This window comes from Lagopus leucura, unplaced genomic scaffold, assembly GCF_019238085.1.
Source record: "Lagopus leucura isolate 7727_CA_CO unplaced genomic scaffold, USGS_WTPT01 Super-Scaffold_100004, whole genome shotgun sequence".
In the NCBI taxonomy this organism is placed as follows: domain Eukaryota; kingdom Metazoa; phylum Chordata; class Aves; order Galliformes; family Phasianidae; genus Lagopus; species Lagopus leucura.
Genome location: NW_024962264.1, coordinates 40,940,283 through 40,962,484, shown reverse-complemented (window position 1 = coordinate 40,962,484; position 22,202 = coordinate 40,940,283). Strand labels below are relative to the sequence as shown.

General features: G+C 40.3%; 1 protein-coding gene across 4 annotated transcripts in view; it reads right to left on the bottom strand.

The window, feature by feature from the left end:
• The window catches only part of FAM149A (family with sequence similarity 149 member A), a 26,058-nt gene extending 4,644 nt beyond the window's left edge, over positions 1 to 21,414 (bottom strand). The window contains exons 1-8 of one of the 4 annotated variants that reach the window (XM_042870563.1): positions 21,137 to 21,414; positions 7,345 to 7,455; positions 6,300 to 6,432; positions 4,771 to 4,913; positions 3,758 to 3,883; positions 3,438 to 3,614; positions 1,621 to 1,811; positions 729 to 874 (exon numbers count right to left, since the gene is read on the bottom strand). In XM_042870563.1, the coding sequence (XP_042726497.1) occupies positions 729 to 874; positions 1,621 to 1,811; positions 3,438 to 3,614; positions 3,758 to 3,883; positions 4,771 to 4,913; positions 6,300 to 6,432; positions 7,345 to 7,455; positions 21,137 to 21,414 (1,305 nt within the window). Of the gene's footprint in view, positions 1 to 728; positions 875 to 1,620; positions 1,812 to 3,437; positions 3,615 to 3,757; positions 3,884 to 4,770; positions 4,914 to 6,299; positions 6,433 to 7,344; positions 7,456 to 9,519; positions 9,541 to 10,146; positions 10,251 to 10,532; positions 10,615 to 21,136 lie in introns of those variants that run through there. The other 3 variants (XM_042870567.1, XM_042870566.1, XM_042870565.1) reach the window with 3 other exon arrangements.
• Between the last annotated feature and the right edge of the window lie 788 nt (positions 21,415 to 22,202).

Genomic DNA, 22,202 nt, shown 5'->3' with positions numbered 1-22,202 from the left:
AGAAAGACAGAAAGACAGAAAGACAGAAAGACAGAAAGACAGAAAGAAAGAAAGAAAGAAAGAAAGAAAGAAAGAAAGAAAGAAAGAAAGAAAGAAATAGAGGCTAGAAAGAAAAGAACCAGGATGTGCAAAGCAGGAGCCAACGGACAGAGGGAAAAGGCACTAAGCAGGACCAAAAAAAAAAAAAAAAAAAAAAAATTTATCAATACAAACACAAGCTTCTGGAAAGACAGGCAAGCCCTACTGCCAGCACTGAAGTGTACTGCAAAGCCCCCATGTGAAAGAGGCAGCAGAGGTGAAAAGAAATGAGCCTGAAAGTCACAGGATTTTGTGTAAAGCACTTGAAGTGAGTTGTAGTTCCACATCCCTGCAGACCAGGGAAGAGGCTGATTTGATTACCTAAATGCTACCAATTCTGGCTGTGATAAAAGCAGAATTATTTTCTAGGGAGGGAATACAGGCTTTCATAAAATTCAATTTCTAAAAAATCTGTGGTCTGTTGAGTTTGTTATTCTTTTTATTCTTAAATCAGCGTCAGCAATACTTTAGTGATAATGTTGCCCTTAGGAACAACCAAATACGTGATGAGGGAGTGAGGACATTCAACCACCATTTTAAATGCCAGTACTTACTTTATTGAATTAGGCTGGGTTGGTTTTCAGTTTGTTTTTTTTCTTGTTTGTTTGTTTGATCTTTTAAAAACAAAGGTTGCCTGAGGTTATCTTTACCTGTGATGAAGCTAAATGAGATCCAAAAGACACACTTCGTGCTTCAGAGCCTCTGGAAAGGAGGATGCTGCCAACATCTGCTGTAACACGAACAGCTGGCAGTTTACCTGTAACAGCTTTCAGCTTCTCTGCCTGCTTGGCACTCTCTGCACAATAGAGAAAAAATAAAAATAGAGGGAATAAAACGCATTTTGTATTTTAGCAGCATTTTCTGAGATTTTAGCAATATTCAACTTCACAGGAAATACTTTGATACAGTTTTTAGTTTCCAGGATACTTAAAAATCTACTAAAAATAACTAAAGGTTGTTTTTCTGAAAGAATTTCCTATTTGTTTATGGTTGTTTTTTTTTTTTTTTTTTTTTTTTTTTTTTTTTTTTTTTTTTTGTCCATTTGCTTGTTTAAGAAAATACTGTTAAACATTCCTGGAATATTATTTTAAAATTCCCAAAGATTATCTTTTTTAAGAAGAAAAAATGCGGAAGTCTTGAACCTATCATTTTCTGACAGAATAAACCAACTTCTTTTTGTTTTGAGTATAAATCAACATCTTGCTTCTATTAGAAACTCAAATTCCCAGATTCACACTATGCCAGCAATCCCCCACTAACGGCATCAATTTGTAGCAGTGATTTAAAAACAAAAGCACATCATCTCCAGTAACAGAATTCTTCTAGTCAATATTCTGACCTTTTTACACTTCTAAAGCAAAACTTGCTACAAATTAGTAGGAAATCATTTTAGGTGCATTTGCAGGGTGGTTTCTGGTAAGACATTACATATATAACAATGCTGCACTACAAATATACATATTTCTCAAGTTTCACTTACAGGGAAAAAATAATTATCCAAGTTAGATGTTATGAACTTAGTATCTGAAAAATATCAAATACCTGTGACATTCGTCTCCAAATGTTTTTTAATCAGTTTCTCCAATATTCCAATTACATTACTCCATAAATGATCAAATATTTCAGAAGCCACAGCATCCCTGATACAAGCCATTGGAGAAACAGGAGGAATGCCATTCTTACTCCTCTTCTCAGCAAGATGTATTTTCTTTTGCTCCAAACACTCATCATCACTAATAAAACATAACATGTCTTTTTCATCAAGTCCTGTGTACCTGTATACATCTGCAACAATCCACTAGTGATCAAAGAAACAACTTTATGTCCAGTGTTTAAGTTAAACAGCGTAAATATACATAGGTCGCTCTGAAAGTAATGCCTCCGAGAAAACTACAGCAGATAAAAAGAGCACAACTATATTATTTGGTAGAGCAAATTCACTCACAGCTACAGAAGGATATTTTTCAACATAGCCATCACCATTAACTATGCATTTTCACTGGAGATGAACAAGATCCTGTATGCCATGCTTATAAAAACCTGCACCACTGGAGGTGAAGCATTGTTGTCACTGCTGCAATGCATCACTCACTCAGAGCCTCACTGTGCTCACATCCACTCTTTGGTCTCCATCAACAGTCAGCAACATTGATAAATGTAAATGGGTGCAATTGTTTCTACACAGAAGAACTCAGTGGCACACCTTTGCTTCATGTGCACTTTCATGCCAGGCATCATTCTGTCAGACTGCCCCTCTGCTGCCATTCATCACACAGCAACAACATGTAATGGAATACTGGTGGGAAGGTGCAACCTCTACTGCCATACCAACAATATCCACTTCTGACATTGTGCACCAACATAATGAAATGGGAGGCACTACTTTCCAAGCAGCCCATGTATTTCAGAATTGAATCACAAGAGAGACAAGAAACAAGAGACACAAAGAAGGGAAACACACCTTCACTGAGATCCCTCTTCCAATCATTTTGCTTATGCAGTAAGACAAAGTGATTCTTAAATTCTAGAAGGACATCTAATCCCAAAAAATTTCCAAAAAAGCATGTACCCATATGCTTTTTCAAAACAGGACTAAATGGTCTATCTGGATCTCACTGGTTCCTCAGCTTTTCAGAAGCATGTCTTTTTCTGCAAGTGCATCAAGCTTGAACACGAAAGATAAACTTTTTGTCCTACTAATTCTACTAAAGTCAGCCCTCCACAGAGGTCTTTTAGAAAATAGCATGTTATGGTCTTTCTTCTGCCCAGCAACCTAGTTGCTGGAGCATTCAACCAGTCCACTGGAAAACTGGCTTGCATATTCAAGAAGATACTTTTACTACTCATTACTCAAGAGAATGTTCTAAATGCAGGCTGTACTGTGCACCTCTTGCAAAGCTGTTCTACAATGCACAAGGATTTAAGATTCATTAGGACAGACATTGAAAGCATATCCAGTGTGATGACCCTAAACAATCTGGTGGTCAAGACATTCACATGAAGAAAGCAGATTCCTCCATTCTACAGCCTGTCTCAAAATTGAATAGACATTTTTTTGGATCTCCATGCAAAAAAATGCCTCAAAGCAATTAGTGGTTATGAGACATTTCTCTGACATGAGATATGAGAGTTTGGAACCACCAAAATGATAACCTAGTCCTCCACATGCCACTGAGTGCACTGATCACTGTGCTACTGAATAAATAAACTGTATTTTAAGAAGAGAAATCCAGTTTATGAACCCTGGCTGGGCTCAGTGAGAATTTTTCATTATATTCTTTAAAAAACAAACAAACAAACACAAAAAAGAAACAAAACAAAACAAAAAAAACCAACGTATGTATATATCTGTTATTTACAGCTCCTTGATGTCAAAGGCGAGATATTCTTCCATTTTTCCATCAGCATCATAGATTTCTTCTTCCAGGAATGAATACGTGGATAACTCAGTGCCATAAATCGTAGTGGAATTTGAACTTATTGATTTCTGTACTGGAGATACTTTAGGAACCAGCTTAGAGCCAGAAATGCAGAGTCTGAAAAATTACCAATAAAATGAGAATTAAATACTCAAAGAAAGAAGCAGAAAGAAGCATATATTTAATTACACTGAAAATTTTTAGTAAAAGTAATATTTTAGATTTCTGAAAAAGTAGAAAACTTAAAAACATGAACATACTCTTTTATGTTACTAGTACATTCATGAAGACCAGGTAAACACTTAGTATCCACAGAGCTATCATTTCTGCTTTCAAAGTGCTGAAAACCTTCATTCTTTGGTGACAGGATCTGCTTTCCCAGAACCCTGAAAAAAAAAAAAAAGTGAGAGAGAGAGAGACCTTAGGGAAAAATCCATTTGAGTCAAAATATTAAAATGCAAGTAATTGCAGAGGAGTTTCTAGCATACAATTTTTAAGATCAAGTTAAGTCAAACTTGGTAGATCACTATAAATGTATAAATATTAAACAAAATACATCAGAAATATTTTCAAATGAATGCAGTGTACAAATAAAATCTATTAAGAGCACAGGATATACTACATCCCCGTGGTCAAAACAACACAGAGCTCCCAGATTAATTCAGTTTACTTTCAAACTCCTGAACTCAGTACCACCAGCATCAGATTTGAATCATAAAATCATACATACAGGAGGTCATCTTGTTCAACATTTCACCTTGTTAAAACATCCTAAAAATTGTGAAATGACAATGCTTTGAATGAATTGCACAGTACAAAGCCTGTCTCCATTTTATAAATGTTCTATCAATTTTTACACCCCTATAAAAGGTGAAATGTGTCTTAATGCTTGTGAAAACTGCCATAGTGAGATGACTGTGCAGTGCACGTGGTGAAGCATGTGGTTGCTTTCATTTTTTGTTTTTTCTAAAAGTAAATAACTAACAGAATTAACACTAAATTTCTTGGGATTTGACAGCATGCTTTCACTTGCAGTAAAAACAAGTGGTTTTATTACAAGATGCATTCTTTAATTAGAAAAATACATGAAAATGGTGATCCTGATTAATCCTGATAAAATATCTTGGCCTGCCATCACCATATCAATCCATAAAGAGCATTAGCTGCTAGTGCACTACTAAGACTTATCACACAACAGTGGCACAGCTCAAGTCCACACTGCAACTCAGAACGATAACCAGTTAAAACAGGTACCAGCAAGAAATTTCCTTACCTTAGATGAAGAGATCGCTCAACCCAGTCTGCGCATTCTGCCTGCAGGCTCTGAGTTTGGGAGGTCACTTTTCCTTCAAACAGCATTTCATCAATATCCCAGAATAGCTGATGCACTCTCTGTGTGTTGGCTTCGTCAAATTCCTACATATCATAAAATTAATAGTTGTTGGTAAACATTTAAATAAACATTTACATTTAAAAGAACATTTTTAAGAACGGGACAACTGATACTTGGCTGAGAATCTCAAAATGATCTCTACACTACCTACTTTGGACAAAATTAATATTCTGCAGTGCAAAAAGAGAGGCAGTTGGCTTGATCAAGGTGCTGCAGCAGTGATCTAGAAACCTGCATTTCTTATGAAGTCAACGGGTAACAGAGCTGCCTGAGAGCAGCCAACAGAAAACTTCAATTACAAGGTGTCACAGCTCCTGTCTCCCTTTTTAATACAGCATGCACCTCTGGGACACAAGACACCAAAGCATCCTGCTTCTTCAAGTGGATCTTTTCCCTTCCGGGTAAAACAGCAAAGAGATAACTTGTGGTTGGGAAACAGCTCTGAGTGTGAGAAACTGCCTTACGTACCCTTTCACTGAGCTCAGCACAACCAGAATTGGATGAGTTCAGAAGCATGTGAAAAAAGAAAAGGATCAGACTCTGGCCAGAGAGGTAGGTACAAGCACATTGCTGAAGAATTCTGGCACCGTATTCATGCACTATGTGCTATATTCATTATACTTTGATATACTGAAATGGAAATAATCAGGGTCCAAAGCACATCTGTTCACTTCCACCTGAGTTCCCCAACCGCTTCAGGGATCACACTGCAGAGATGGGAAAATAATTCTTGGCTAGATAATGTCACATTAGGCTGCCTCCAGTAGGGCTGGAAGTGGCAGATGGGGGCAGTACCCTAAAAGTGAGGAGATGATGTAGAAGGTAAGAGACACCATCACCATAAATGAATAGCTTTTTAAAATGAAAGTGGTGGTGACTGCTGTGTTTTTAGGTTTATTCAAAATGCCGCCACCATGGTTGCCCCTTTGGTCAAGCTCACTAATGGGCTTTACTTAACCCTATACTACCTACAACCCCACTGAGCTTAGGCAAGAGCTAAATATTTATTTAGAGTGGGATGTCTGCATGCATACACATGAATGTACTTAATGACTCAAAAAATTGAAAATAGTCAAATTTAAACCATCACCTATGTTATCCAGTACTTGAAAACTGTACTTGAAAAAATATCCAGTATTTGAAAACAGATTGGACTCAAAACCTTAAGACTACCTATACCTCAATTCCATTATTTATTCTTTTCTTTAAAAACGAAACAAAACAAATCAGCTGATTATCAACTTGCAAACAAAACTGTTTTAAAATATTCAATTAATATCTTTAATCAATAGGCTATTGCTGATGGAAGCAATTAACTCTTCTTCTATAAGACGCATCCATTTTCCGTAAAAATTACTCTTTTCCAGAATACTTGGATAAAATGTACTGTAAAAGATTTTGTGACATACATCATCCCTCCAAGAGTAAACAGAACTTCTTTCAGTAGACAAACCAGTTGTACAGCTTTTTATCCCAGACCAAGAATTATTCAGGTCTGTGAGTGTTGCATGTCCACTAGATGAAACTGATGAAAGCATTTCACTGTGAAAAGAAAACAGTTAAAATGAGGAATATGATGGTTTTCTATAAAAACATTTTAAAAGTAATTTAACTGATCACTTAAATGGACAGCAATATGTTTGCCTGTTGGATACATGATTTTCAGGACATTAAATTAAAGACACTGTGAGGAATTTTAAGTGCATGCTTTAAAGTAGAGTGATGTGGGTACATGGTCCTATTGGTACCATTTCCTGCCTCAAAGGCAATTCCTTCCACTGTATTTATTTGGTTTTGTATACCATTGTAACCATAATGGCACTCTAGAACATGGATAGATATTCCAAGACATATATGTAAGTATACACACATACATTTCCACCTCTAACAATTATTTTGTCTGTGCTCCAGTGTAATTAATGGGCACATAAAAAACTGCACATTAAGGATAACATAAATCTTCTTTAGCTCTATTAGAAGCTATCACAAGGAGATTCTGTACAACTGAACATAAAGCCTCTGCAAATGTTTCAGTTAGCATCAGGTTATGGGTCTGTACCCAGAGGCTTTCCTTCTGTTATACCTGGTACACTTTAAAATGTGAGCTCTGGGATTACAACTTCCCAGAAAGCTCAAGCATGTCTCTAATCAGCTACCTCCACCCCTGGGATGCAATCAGACACACAGGCCTAGCAAAGGCTAACCAACATCAGCTGGAATGAAATTCCCTGACAGTTAACTGACTTGAAAAGCTAGTTAGTATCATCTGCATTTAACTGCCAAGACTGATTTCCTTCCCAAGTTTAATTTGTACCCTTACTGTGCTCTAACAACATGCAAGCCTGTAGCACAAATCAGGAATAAAGTTCCACTGCTGAAAATTAATATTACTCTTGAAGGGACTATAAGCCAAGAGTCCATTAATGAAGTACTTATTCAGAAGTTATTGCATACCAACTGTAGTTATTGATGGCTTCTTGCACATTTCTCTCAAAAACTGCTGGAAGAGATTCTCTACTTTTTCCTGAATGATACCGATTTGTAGAACCTCTGGATAGTCCCTTCCTAAAGGCACAAAAAAAAAATTTATTTTATAAAATTAAATAAGCTACACTTACACCTCAACTGAAGAAAGATTTCAGCAACTCTAATGAAATTTTCCATCACAGAATGGTCGATACTGGCAGGGATATTTTAACTCCACAAGCATTCTACCCATTTTTGCACTTTAAAGTTTGAAATGAAGCACAAAAACTGCAGCAGCAGCTCACTACACCTGAAACAGAGGAAAGCCACTAAATAGCAACTGCTCATGCAGTAATTGGTTAACTGGACATTTCTATTTGATCATTAACTGAAAGCCCGTTTTCTCAAATGTATCTGCATAAAAAGAAAGTACAGATATGGTGCCAACCAAACAATGTCCCTTACTGACAAGGCTACGAACACTGCATCTGGCTGTTCTGTTTAAGTGAACTGAGATGTTAGTAGAGCAAACGTGCATATTCTTAATACATTTATAGGTCATAATGCATCAGTTCTTCCAGTATTGAAAATTCTCTAGCACTATATTAAAAAGCAAGCTACAAGCTTCCTATTACTATACATTTCCAGAATAACTGTTTCTAGAAAATGCCTTTTTTAGATCTCCAAATACCTGAATGCATGCTCAGATTTTGAAACCATCCTTTTCAAACCACACATATGAATAGTAAAATGAATAGCCATACACATAGGAGTGCCTCCAGTATTATTGTTGGTCTTAACTGAATAATCTGTAATAGAAGAAAATTCTTCTAATAAAAATTTAGGTAATTCCACTAAGTTCTGCCATTAATATGCTAAACCCATTCTGAGAAACATGCTTAAAATCAAAAACTTCTAATCAGGCAAAGATCTTTGTGAAAAGCAGTTTATTCCTTATTGCAATAATAGGCACACACCTCCTACTGACAAGGGAGAAATTGCAAACCCAATCATTGAAATCCATTCTGTTATATACCCTGAGTCTGATGCAGGTAATACCTCTCCTAGCACTCATTGGTTGAGCATCTCAGGCTCACAACATTCCCAACACTGTTGCTACGATGCATTTCCATACAATGTCTGTTACCAACCTATTTGTTTTCGGTATGTTCTGTATATTCCTATGGTAACTAGAGGACAGTATTTCCAAAAAATAGCATATTTGTTGTATCCTGTGCTAGCCATTCCCCTACCCTATATAGTTACCATATATAGTGCCTACGCCAGTTCTACCCAGGTCGGAATGCCACAGCCTCAATTTTACTCTGTTCAGCAACTTCCTTTATGAAAAATAAATTATCCTGAGCTACGTACAGGAATATTGGAAATTTCCACCAAATTTCCAAAAACACAATCTACCTCTCACACTCATCACTTCAGAATACACATGAATATGTCAAAATGTTCCTCAGAAGCATTTTTAGAGTAACAGATTACTTCACCTGCTGAAGTTCTTATTTCACCCCAGTGAAACCCTCAGGTCATAACTGCAAACAGCAACATGGTTACATCAAAGTACATTTGTAAATGAGTAACTGTAAGGAAACAGCTCTCTATTTAGAAGCTTGCTTAATTCCTTCAGCCAGAAAATACATATTGGCCATGCAACTGCTAGGATTCCTCAACCATACTCCTATGCTTTCCTGTGTTACTCTTCACTCTGCACAGATTGCAAAGACATGAACATCAAAACCTAACTGTCCATTCAAAGAGGCAATTTCACACCTATGCCCTGGCTAATAACCACCAAAAAGCTACCACACATTTAAACTTGCACATTCTTGGAAGCAGGAACAGCAGCATTAAGAAACATCTCTACATGCTTGCTCTGATCTTCCTGCCCTATCCCTTGTTCACCACACCAGGACCTATCTCCCACGTAATAGTAGTGGGCTCACAAGCCATCTTTACAAATCTCCACCATTTCATTTCTTGTATTTTTGCCCAGGTCATTTTCTAAGTTCTTTCTCAGTTTTTTCATAGGTGACTTTCGCCTTCCACAGCTCAGTACCACCAACAACCTTCCATGACACTGCTAATTCCTTCATCCAGCCAATAACAAACCTGCTGTCACTGGCCCCAAGCAATCCTATGAAAACCCACCAGAGAAGGAAGCCTTGTGCTCCTCTCCTGCTTTCACCTGCAGTTATTTCTCTGAGTAAGGAACCTTTCCCCCTCCATCCTGGCTCTTTCATTCCCTTGAAAGACTTCTAGTAACCTGCTCTGAACATGCTCATAGGACCTCCTAGCCCTACAAGGTTTATGATTCCTCAGAGAATTCCCAAGTACCTTTTCAGTGGCTTTAAAGTCAATCTAGACTTACACACATGTGAATAAATTGCACCAATAAAACGCCCCTGACTTCCTCTGCAAAACAAAGCACATAGATGGCACAGCGCATGGCCTGAGATGCTGCTGGGAGGTGTTTCTGCTGCATTATTCCCCTGCACGCACAGGTACTGTGCCTCCTGACTCCCTGGACTACATGACGTCAGGGAAATAAGTCAGTAATCAGCCACAGAAAGAAAATATATATATATCCCTCCCAGTACATGCACAGTACACTCCCCCAGCGATGAGAAACGCGACAGTCTCCTCGGAAGCCTTCACTGAAGCCTGCAATGGCAGACACCGAACGGCAAGCCTCCAGCGCTGCCCGCAACCCACCCGGCCCCGAACAGCTTCCCCCGCAGCCAGACAGAAGCCGGCCTCGAGCGGCTCCGCACTCACCCTACCACCAGGAGCCCCCGGCGGCCCCGGGAGTAGCCCGGAGGCCCGGGACCCCTCACCCTGCGCATGAGAGCGCGAGGTGGCCCGGCTCGGCACAGCTCGGCGCAAGACCCCGGCGGCCCCTCGCACCGCCTCCGGGCCCGCCCTGCTGTGCTTCACCTCCCCCCGGCGACCGTGTCCTAAGCGGGTAACAGCGCAGGCTGTCACTCCGCTCGTTCTCCTACAGAATCACTGCCGCGAGGAAAACAGCACCGCGGCAGTTATTTGTGTCCCGGCTGATAGATGTGGTCGCCTCGGCTTCCTCCTCCTTCAGTGCGTTTTGCAAGTCATTCTTCAAAACATACAAAATGCATTTCCACAGTGGCAAAATTCCAGCTTTACATTACCTCCAACAGCACAAAACCTTGCAGGTGGCACTGACCACTGCCTCCGCAGACCAGAATCTGAGAACGTCCTATGGGATCCAAGTGACAGTCCAGCTATTGCAGCACTTCGTGTGATGGCAGCAACCAGACATAGTACGTAGGGGAAAATCTGGTCATTATCTGCAGTACATTTCCTCCTTCTCCAGCAGTATCATTTGTTATGTGATGTCAGGAGAGTGTGTCCCTGACCAGTCCTTCCAGAAGTTCCTGTCCACCACCTTCTTGGAAACCATCCTGAACCTGCTGATCCTATTTGCCTCTACAGTCACTCATTGCAACAAGTTCTAGAAAAGTTACTCTGTAAAAATAAACTTTTTCCCCACACTGTTTGAACTAATCCCCTAGATGGCCATGCGTGCTCTCCAGTTCTCCTATTGCAGCTACTAACAAGTAGATGGCTCTTGCCGTGCTTCCCCAGAAAGCTGCACTCAGGCACATTGAGCATCATGCCCATAGTAATGCCATCCAGAGCCACTCTCACAGCTGGTGAGTTCACCTCACTCCCAGACCTGAGGGCAGGTCATTTTCACCTGACATCTCAGCTGCCTTTCTTTAGATGTGATTCCAGAACTGCATGCAGCATTCAAGACGTAGCACACTGCAGTGAGAGGATCCTCTTCACTCTGTTCCTGACAAGGCATGAGATTCTGTTGCTTTTTGAAATACGACTGCACACAGAAACATCTACAGAACTACCATAAATACTGCCATGATTTCTTTCCTTTTTCTTAATTGCTAGTTTCAGGGTCAGCACTACATAAGTTTATTTTTCCCCTAGATGCATTATTTTTATATACATACACCATCTGTGTGGGAGTCAGAGACAAGGCCCTTTTCAGCAGTCTGTGGGGGCAGGACAAAGGGGAAACAGCCATAAGCTGGAGCATAGGAAGTTCCACACAAATATGCAAAGAAACTTCACAGTGAGTGTGACAGAGCACTGGAACAGGCTGCCCAGGTAGGTTGTGGACTCTCCTTCTCTGGAGACATTCAAGACCCATCTGGACACCTACCTGTGCAACCTGGTCTAGGGAATCTGCTTTGCAGGAAGGCTGGACTACATGATCTCTGGAGGTCCCTTCCAGCCCATACAACTCTGTGACTCTGTGACTATTTTTGTTTATCCAGACTTCAGCTCTTCTGCTCTTCTCCCCCTTTTCCTGCATTCACTCACTGTAATGACTGAGACTAGGTGTTAGATTTTGCATAACCTTTCTGCTCCGGAAAGGCTTGTTTGTCACTGTAATGGGAAGAAGCACTGGTCACCTCTCCGCAACATACAATTAATTTATATCAAAGTTATTAGGAAAGAAACACAATATCAATTGCATTTCTCAAAATGAGACTGTCACTTCTTCCTTGCTCACCAAGACAATGACAAACATAAGGATAACTCAGTGAGTGTATTATTATTACCCTATTTGAAAGCGGAATGTAGTAAAAGGAGATGCCAAAAGGCATTCAGCTGGACCTTAAAGATAGGAAAATATACTAACTTTCATGAATGCTAATCTCACCCCTCTAACATGGGTAAAAGATGGGTAAAAGTCAGTTCTGCCACTACAGCCTCTGACAAAAGAATTTATTATATACGGCCATTTTGTGGGCAATGTATGATGTATCTCTTATGAAAGGTGCTGCCTTGGTGTCTTAAAAAGTTCAACTTCTCAGATCTCCCATCTTCTCTGCATGTTCTTTTCTATTTTGGAATTGTGATTTGTAACTAAATATAAGTACAGTAAGTTCAGCACACTCCCATAACACGACGTTTCCTATTACCCAACATGATTAATTTCTTCATATTTTCACTTTTTGCTGTCTTTTTGCTCCCACACATAGTTTGCATAGCCAAGAGATAGCAACTATTTGTATGACAGATTTATGAAAATCTTTGATATGAGACTATAAAAATCAAAATATAACCCTCTAACAAATGATACACATCTACTGGAAGTAAAGTAACTGATTTTGGAATCACAACATCCTTTCTCATACTAATTTGGGTCAATTACCACTGGAGCCTATTCCTCTTTCTTCTTTGTACTGAAATAAAACATAGAAGTTGTACTTGTTCTTTCATGAGCCCAGCATGTTTAAATACTTCTCTGTAAAGCCAACACAGCCACTCCAAAAAGCAGCTTAGCTAGCAGTGAATAGGCCACTCATAGTCACTGTCTTGTTCAAAGACCATAGGGAGTCCATTAGAATGGCACGCTGTTTTACCATCAATACACAAATGGGTCCTCCTGCACATCCCCCAGCTAATGCTGCTCCATGTGATGCAAGGAAGGAACAAACTGGACATGGCTTCTTTCTAAGTGATGAACAGTATTCTAGGCAAGGAGTGCAGTGGCTTACCTGAACATTTATATCAGGTGCAGTGCAAAGCTCATTGGAAATGCACATCCTCTATTACCTCTAAGTGAGGCAGACATCCACCTAATGAGGTTGTGTTTGGTCACAGCATACTCTCCGTGTACTACTTGACCAGACAGACTTAACTGTTGAGGTCTTGTGTGTTTCTTTCTTTTCCAATAGACTGAGAGCTTTTAAGAAGAGAAGAGCATTTTACCCTCTTAACAACTTCAATGACCACAAAGTGCTACATATAACAGACAATATTGAATGCCATTAGTGGATCTCAGAGGAGCTGTACTTGAAGACTGCTGTAGCAGCAGCATGCAGAGCCGAAGACCCTTTCATGTGGTCAACATGACAGCACCCAGTCCTTCCTTCAGCAGTCTGGATTTCCTATGAGACAAACCCAGTGACCGCAGGAATTACCGAAATCTCCCAGTTTGGCTCAGCTTTTGTTACTTATTAAAGGAAACAAAGGCACATGACAATGTCTGTTCCTGTTTATGCTCACTATTCTTCAGCTTTCTCAAAGCTAACAAAACTGTGGTAATCCTGAAGAAGCCAGAATAGGTTAGCTGAGGTTGCTCCAGCTGATGGACAGAGAAAGTAGAATCACGAGAAATTTAATACAACTTTTACGTAGCCATTCACAGAAAATTATTTTAAGATAGCTATGGTATCTACCCAGTCTGTTTGCTTAGAAATGACATGACCAGTTTTTCCTACTTTTAGCTTTTTAACACACCACCCAATTTTGCAGAAATACTACTTGCTAACTTTGAACCTATGTGCGAATTAGTGACGCCTTGATGGTCAGACTGTTTGGGGAGTGCTCATACTTTGTAGGAATCAGGACTATCACCCCCTCACAGAAAACATTTGTATTACAGAAGCAGCCACACACTCATTAGAATCACTGAGGTTAATCTTTATGAGCCATTGCTCAGGAGTAACACGTGGGTCTTAGAATTCAGCCACTGCCTTCAGATCCAAGCATCAGCAGATACCCAGCCATTAGTACTAAAACACAAACAGCTCTGTACTTGTAGCTTTTAACACATAGTCTTTCATTGCCCCTTTACTTCACTGGAAAACCTGGTGTGGCTGCACTGACTGCTTAAGTCTAACACTTCCTGTTGTGTGTCTGTTTTGTTTTTTAAAGGTTTTTAAAGGTTATTCATAACCAACAAAACACATCACATGACTCAGGTTAATAAGGCTACACAACACATAGGATTTAACATCTACCCTGGTAGCAGTAAAGTGTGAAACAAAGTAAAGCACTGAGAACAGTGTTTGTGTAAACACAAGTCATAATAACTATTTCCTTATTGAAAGGATTGTTACTGTTTAGCAACAACCTGCTCAGAAACTACTACAAAGAAAAAAGCTCAAAAAAGAAAATGAACAGTTTTCATCATCTTGAAATTCTTCAGCTTAAGGATATGGCTTTAAAAAACATAAGGCTGCCTTCTAGTTTTCAGCTACATACTATATGTCTTGAGAAAAAGGTGAAAATATTATATACTTGCAAAGATCACATTACTGAATACACAAAAGTGTTAAATAATTCCTTAGCTTAGAGTCTCATTAGAAAATACTTAGTCTCATTTTCTTTATGTGTATTACTGTAAGAAGGCACTCTTTATAAGTTATTTTATTATAGAGAAAAATATTTTTATGATGAACCCAGCAAACTTAAATCCTATCTAGCAGTGAAAACACTAGCTTTGAAAATGAAGGCCACGTTATCATTCTCACAGGGCTGTTGTTTTCCTTATGTTGACAGAAAGGTAATGGTTTCAAAATTATAAAGCCTTTAACGTGGCATGAGCTTGGTGAATATTTCATTCTTACATTATATATATAATATTGATTCACTAAGAAAATGAAAACAAATATAATGCTTGGTTCTACAAAAATAATTTCTGAGAGCAAAATCTGCTTATTAAGTATTTTTCTATTTATGTAAACAAATCTGGCTTTTTAATATAAATCATGAGTTAACATTTTTAAAATTACCTATCATCTTGATTAACTGCAATAGTAAAGAATGCTAATTACTGCCTTAGGAAAAGTGTTTTATTTCTTTAGATCTGACAGGTGGCATTTACTGCTGCAGTATCAAGTGTCTGCCAAGAGAGACAAGGAGAGCAGCAGCCCAGCAAAACACCTGGAAGCAGTCCACGAGAATTTTCATGTATCTTATTATTGATGTACATTTGCTAATTCTATCAATATTGTCTTTTTATAACAGATTTATTTCATCAGAATATCAGATTTTTTTTTCATTTCTGTTCATTAATCTCTGAAGAAAATCAGGCATACAATAAATAATTCAGAACAAGAAGTTATCTTGCTCCAAGCACTGAGTTTTCCAAAGAAAGACTTCAAAAATCTTGTGTGGAAGCAATTCTGCAGTATGCAGCAGTACACGTGACACAAGTGTGGGAAGATCTTAGTCTGTAAATACCAAGGATTGGAATGGAACAGAATGCAATGCAATGGAAGGAATGTACAAACATAATCAAGACCAACACCTGACCACTTCAGTGCTAACCAGAAGTTAGAGCACAATATTAGGGGCACTGTCCAAATGCCTCTTGAACACTGACAGGTATGGGGCATCAGCCACCTCTGTAGGAAGCCTATTCCAGTGTTTGATCATCCTTGTGGTGAGTAAATGTTTCCTTACTTTCAATCTGAACCCTTACTAGGGTTAGCTTTGCATTGTTCCCATCCTACCATAGGTTCCCAGAAGCAGAGCCCAGCACCTCCCTCTGCATCCCCCTGTCAGGCAACTGCAGAGAACTGTGAGGTCATCTTGTGGCCTCCTCTTTTCTAGGCTGGTCAACTTGGAGGCCCTCAGCTCAGCTCCTCCACCCAGGACACGCTCTCTATGCCCTCTTTATGTCACTTAATATAACATTAACATCCTTCTAATATTGTGGTGTTCACAGTTCCACACAATATTCAAGGTGAGGCTGCACCAAGCTAAATACAGTGGGGAAATCACTTCTTTGATATGGGAGAAGAGAATACTGGACAGATAGCAGCCAAGGCAGGCTCAGGTCATATGGCCAACAACAGGCAAATTCAATGACCATTGCATCCAGCTTGAATCTGGTCTGCTCTTAACACAATGAAAATATACTTTCACCTTCACTTACTTGTAGTAACAGTGAATCTTGAAAACACTGTTTAATCTGCTAGGTTACCAAATAGCTTTCAGTATCAAACATTAACAAGTGCTGCAGCCTTAGTAACACAAATGAAGATACATTGAAATGCAAGTGCTATGTACCCATCTCCACCAGTTCTTATCTCAGACACTAATCAATCCCTCAGCAAATTCCCAGAGCAGCACATTCTTATTCCAACACATCCTTATCTCCTTAGCAGGAAGCATTAAAAAGCAGATTTCATATGTTTTGAAACACGGGTGCTTAGTCTGTCAATAAACTGGAATAGAGGTCCATCAGCCAGAGCAGAGGAATTACCCATAAAGGATCATCTCCTGCTGTCCATCTGTGAGGAATCCCTCAGGTACACAGCCACTTTCTGTGAGCACTTTGACCACAAGTCAGCTACAAACATCAAGCAAAGGAAATTGCCAAACCTTTGCTGGCCAAATGCTCTGAAGCTCGAAGTCTATCAGCTGGGGCAAAATGCAGAAAGGGGTCATTCTGCAGCACAGATGCTGCTTCTTTGTCAACAATATTAAAGAAATAAGTCGACTGAAGAACGAGAAAGTCTGTTATCATCTTCTTTCCTAAAAACTCAGAAAATCTTGTTATATCAGATTTTTCTGATAAATCCCCATGGAAGAAAGAAGTCATGAATACATGAAATGTGGTGAACTGCAGTATGCATATTCAAAGTTTGCATTTCTTACAAACTTTAAAAAAATAATAATTCTCATATGAAACAAAAGAATTACTTTCAGATTATTTTCACCCTTTAACAAACATTTGTTATGGCTGTGCTGCTAGTCCACAGATTCAATTTCAACAGCATAAGATTAGATGAGCTCTGACTCTGTCCAAGCTGGCTAACAACTGGCCATATATGCATACAGGAATATCTGAGAGCATGAGTGTTGAACATCATCATATACCACCTTTTTTCCTCTACAGATTTTCTGCTTTATTCAGCAGACAAAGAGAGCTAGGTTTCCTTAAAGACTGATCACTCCCACCAGAAGAGTGAGTGAGGTGACAGCAAGGGTGTCCTGGTTTCAGCTGGGACAGAGTCAGATTTTTCTCCTTCATAGTGTCTGATATGATGCTACGTTGTGGCTTCAGGAGAAAACCAATGCTGATAACACAGGGATGTTTTAGTTGTTGCTGAGCAGCACTGCACAGAGCCAAAGATGTTTCAATTTCTTGTGCAACCCTACTAGCAAGGGGGGGCAAGGCAATCCAAGGGGGGGCAGAAACAGGACAGCTGGCCTAAACTGGCCAAGGGGTTATTCTATACCATACAGCATCACGTGAAAAACCTTTAAAAAACCAGTGGCTGCCCAGCCACTGGTTGAAGACTGGTTGGGCATCGGTTAGTGGGTGGTGAGCAACTGTATTGTGCACCACTTCTTTTGTAGCTGTATTTTATGTTATTATTGTTACTATTATTATTCTCCTTTTCACTTCCTGTTCTATCTTAGTAAGTCATTTTTATCTCAGCCCTCAAGTTCTACTTGGCTGGGATTTCTTTCCAATTATCTTCCCAATCCCACTGGGGATATTTGCTCACCATTTGCCTGTCCAGGTACTTAACTTTTATTCTCTTTTACATTCCTTTCATCCTCATTCAAGGAGTGATCTGGTCTTTATAGTAATGCAGGAGAGATGTATTTTCTTAAAAAAAAAAAAAAAAGAAAGAAAATTTTTACCTGTCTAAAATGTATCTTACAGCCAGTGGGAGAGGTGATGGAAACAGATGGTCCTGACACACTGAGAATGTTGTAATGAAAGCAACAGGGCCCTGAGCACACCAACAAGCCTCAGCTGCTGATAGCCTCAGAGCTGCCTCATCACCCACTACAGCCCTGCCTGGCAGTTAGGGCTGGTGGCTGACATCAGCTGACTCCCACCTTTAGGGATGATGAGACAAACCATCTCTGGGCTCTACCTCTTCTGCTTCCTATCACTAACACCTTGATCCCACTCAGGAACTCAGAAGTTAATGCCTGACTGTAAACATAACACTCTAGTTCCCTATAAAAAAAAAAAAAAACAAAGAATACTGTCAAAGGCAATAGATCAGTTCTTGGACCCGAAAACAATGAAACCACTTTGAGGACACCTGGTATTCTTTGGTTTTATCATTTCTGACATTTGTTCTCTGACAAGCTACTTGTTGAAAACTGCACATCTGAGGTCTTAGTAAAAACCTATTTTAGATATAATATTAGAAAATGTTAGGAATTATTTTTATTTCCATTTGTTTAGAAGAATGCTTAAATACTGACTTCAGTAACACTACATAAAATTAAAATTTACATCTATGCTCTTTCACATTTGTTTGCAACAAAAAGAAACAATTGGCCCAAACAAGACACTACATCATTACATTTGCTCATTAGAGTAGTACAATTGAAATGGGAAGCTAAGTAATATTGCAGTTCTCTGTAGGTTAGTATGCATTACAGCAAGAAAGGGATCTATTCCTTTTAGTGGTTATAATGGGAGAAACAGAATCCAACTTTCCATTCTCTTCAGTTGTACATTAAGTTGCTTCTACTCACATCTTCACAGAGCATTGTTTGGAAGGACAAGTTCTGAGCGACAGAGGAACTGAAAAGCTGCCAATAGACCACAATGCTTTTACATCACAGGAAAAGCTGTCCTTGTTCTACCAGGTTCACAGTTTTCCCACATGTCAGAGCTGTCCTTAAGCATGAGGAGCAGTACAACCAATTCCAGCAAAATGTTACCCATTCCTAAACAACATGACTTAACCTTTACCCAGTTTACCTCTAGGTTGCCATAATGTTTCTTTAAAAAGAAAACAGTGTATCTTAGTGTCACTGCTATATCATGGTAAGTGTGACATAAGGCATCTTGTGATTTTCCAAAGCAATTTTGTGACCTTATACAGCAACTTTTTTTCCAAACAGCACTTTTAAAGATGCAGTCAGATTTATTTTTTTCCTTAAAAATAAATAAATATATTTTAATTGCTGCTCATTCAGTGGAATTAGAAGAGTATGAAATCACTACACTATAGCCCTACACCACACTAGGATTAATTGTTAGTCATCATAGATCTCACAAAATATTCAGAGTACTTGGGAAAGAGAGGAAGAAATCAGTACCAAATTTATGCTATTTTCCTTCCCAGTGTATTTTGGTTGCTATTACTATCAGTATCTAATGGAAAAAATGGTAAAACACAATGCTGAAGCTTTTGCTTATTAACCAGTAACTCCTAGTTAAACCGTTGTCAATGTAAATGTCCACTGAACTTTCAATGTCTTTTACAATCTTTTAAATGCCATTAAAACTTGTCACAGAGGAATTTCATGTGGATAATTAAACACTCTCTAAGCCTAGCTATCAAGGACATAATACCATATTCTGAGCTCACAAATTCAAATCTGAACTGTAGGCAAGGAATTCTAGAGCGTTCAATATTTAATTAAGATGCTTCTTGTAAAAGCTTAAGTGAAGCCACCTAATTAAAAAAATGCTAATGTGGAGGTATAGGCTTTCCTTGTCAAAGGAAAGGTCTTATTCCTTCTTCTACATCTTTCTGGTCTGGTTCTGTTCTTTCTGAAGACGAACAATGCCTTATTAGAATAAGCTTGACTGCTATGAATAAAATATTTGAAATGCCACCACGCATACAAAAGCATAGCAGTTAAGGAATAATGAGGGGATATCAGTTCAGTTAGAAATGTTTCAGCAGCAACGTGAAATAAGCATTTTGCTGCACACAGCCAGCTTAAAGTAATAAGGTTTATTCTTCATCCCGATACAAGCAATTTGGTGAAGAGTTAATTTTATCCCTTAATTTTTTTTTAATAAGAGTCAGCATTTAAAAGGAATAGCAGCTCAAACAGCATTATGCTTAGCTTTATTTTTCATAATTTGAAAAAAATAAAGAAAAAATAAAAAACAATTGTGAGAAATTACAGACAAATAACATTTACTTGGTTCTGATATTATTTATACAAAGGATCAGAGAAGTTCTGCACAGAACTCTGCCAGTACAACTCAAAACAAATGGTGCTGGCGCTGGGACTCCAGCTGCAGCTCAGAAAGCAATCCCAGGCTTATTGTGGGCTCACTACGCAGTGACAACCAAAGCCACCAACAAAATGCTGGCCCACACTGATACAGATATCAAGACAGAACTCAAAGGCACTATCGCGTCACTTTGCAAAACCTCACTGCACTTACACAGGTAACACTGTGTGTGGTTCTGGTTCTGCATCTCCAGGATTTACTGGAATCAGGAAAAGGCTGCAAACAGGATTAGGGACCAGAGGTGCCCTCAGAAGGAAGGCTAGACAGGCTGGGGCTACTCGGTCGGGGGAAGAAGGCTAAGAGATGGCATCTCCCATTTTACAAGCCACAGAGGAGGCAGAAATTTGGAAGATGATCGCCTCATTAACTATACCTTGCAAAAGAAGAGCTAAAGTGACTCCTTGAAATCAGCAGATCAGTGAAGAAAAACAAACCAACCAACCTCCTCTTTCCCTCACAAAGCAGAGCAGCGACTTTCAAGACACTGTTGCTATGTACTTCCAACAGTGAAACAAGCTTGCTAAGAAAACTTTCTACGTGACAACTGAGTCCTGTCTGCATACTCAGCTAGTTTGCGTACGACAGCAAAACAAACAAATAAACACACAAAAAAAAAAAATCCAACAAAAAACAAACGTGTTTTTAGCATCGAGCTTGAATATTCAATACGCAAACACTCCAGCATGGTTTTCCACACTTTACTGACGCATTCATTGGGTTTCTCCCAGTGACTTCGGCAACTCTCGCCGTATCTCCGCGGCGGATCCCCCTCCCTACGCTCCCCTGGGCTCCGGCTGCATCCCACTCCCCTCTCTGCTCCCTTTGGGACTGAGCAGCTTCCCTCCGCGCAGAGCTGCTCGGCGCAGCCCAGGACTCAGCAGAGGGAGCACATACGGAGGAGAATGGGGACTTACAGACCACCCGCTGCCCGTCCCCGTCGCCTACGGGCACTCTCACCTGGGGCTTCGCAAGTTGCACGCCGCCTCCTCGGCATCGCTCTCCGCCACCGCCTCCTCCCCGATGTCGGGCAGGGTGATGAGCAGTGCCTTGCCGCCCGCCCAACTCCCGGCCTCCTCCGTGGCAGCGAGCAGCGGTCGCGGGGAACGCCCGCCGGCAGCCGGCGTACAGCTGCCTCCGGAGGGCGGGCGGAGGCTGGGGGCGGCCGGGCCGGGATCCGTGGCGGAACGGCGCAGTCTGACCAGGAGGGAGCTCAGCTCCAGCGCCGCCACCTTCATGGCAGCGAGGCGGGAGCCCCTTCCCCCCAGCCTGGCCCGACCCTGTCCTGTCCTGTCCTCTCCTCCCCTCCGGCGTTGCTAAGCTAAACAAACCCAATAGGCGTTCACCGCCCAGGCAGAGCAGTCAGCCTAGGCCTTGTGCTCGTGTCAGGTGTGAAATACTGGACGACGTTTTTCCTTTAATTAGAAGTCCACCTCCCCCTGAGGGGTAGAAATCAGCTGACTGCACGTCAGTGCCCCGCTTCAAGCCCTTTCTTCATCCACTGCACTCCTATTTGCACAAGGAAAGACTAAGAGGCAAGTAGAGTGAGTGACTCCACCAGCAGCCTTTTACAGTGTGCCAGGCAGCTGCATCAGGAAGTACCCGTGTAGAAAGATGCCACCAGCCCAGCTCCTGTGACTGGGAGAGCAGCGGACTCAGGAACAACGGCTTGTGTAGGTTGGGGCAAACACTGCACTAGCAACATAGAGCTGTCTGTCTGGACAGAGAAAAGTATGGTTGTACCAGCAGCAACCTGGGCACACTGATGGCCAGTATTATAGTAGAGGCAAACAATGTGCCAGCTTAGACTGTGACAGCTAACATGGCCTCTGGCAGTAACCAGGAGAGCAGCAGGACCACACGTCAAAAAAACCTTCACTACCTAAAAGGGTCTATAAGAAAGGAAGGAACTCTTTAGCATGAAAAGGTCCATAAAAGGCATCCAGATTTGCATCTATTCTTCACCCTGTCACAATGAAATTTACCAAAACACTTCTGGTGCGCAGCATTTGTCCTACCTGCATAT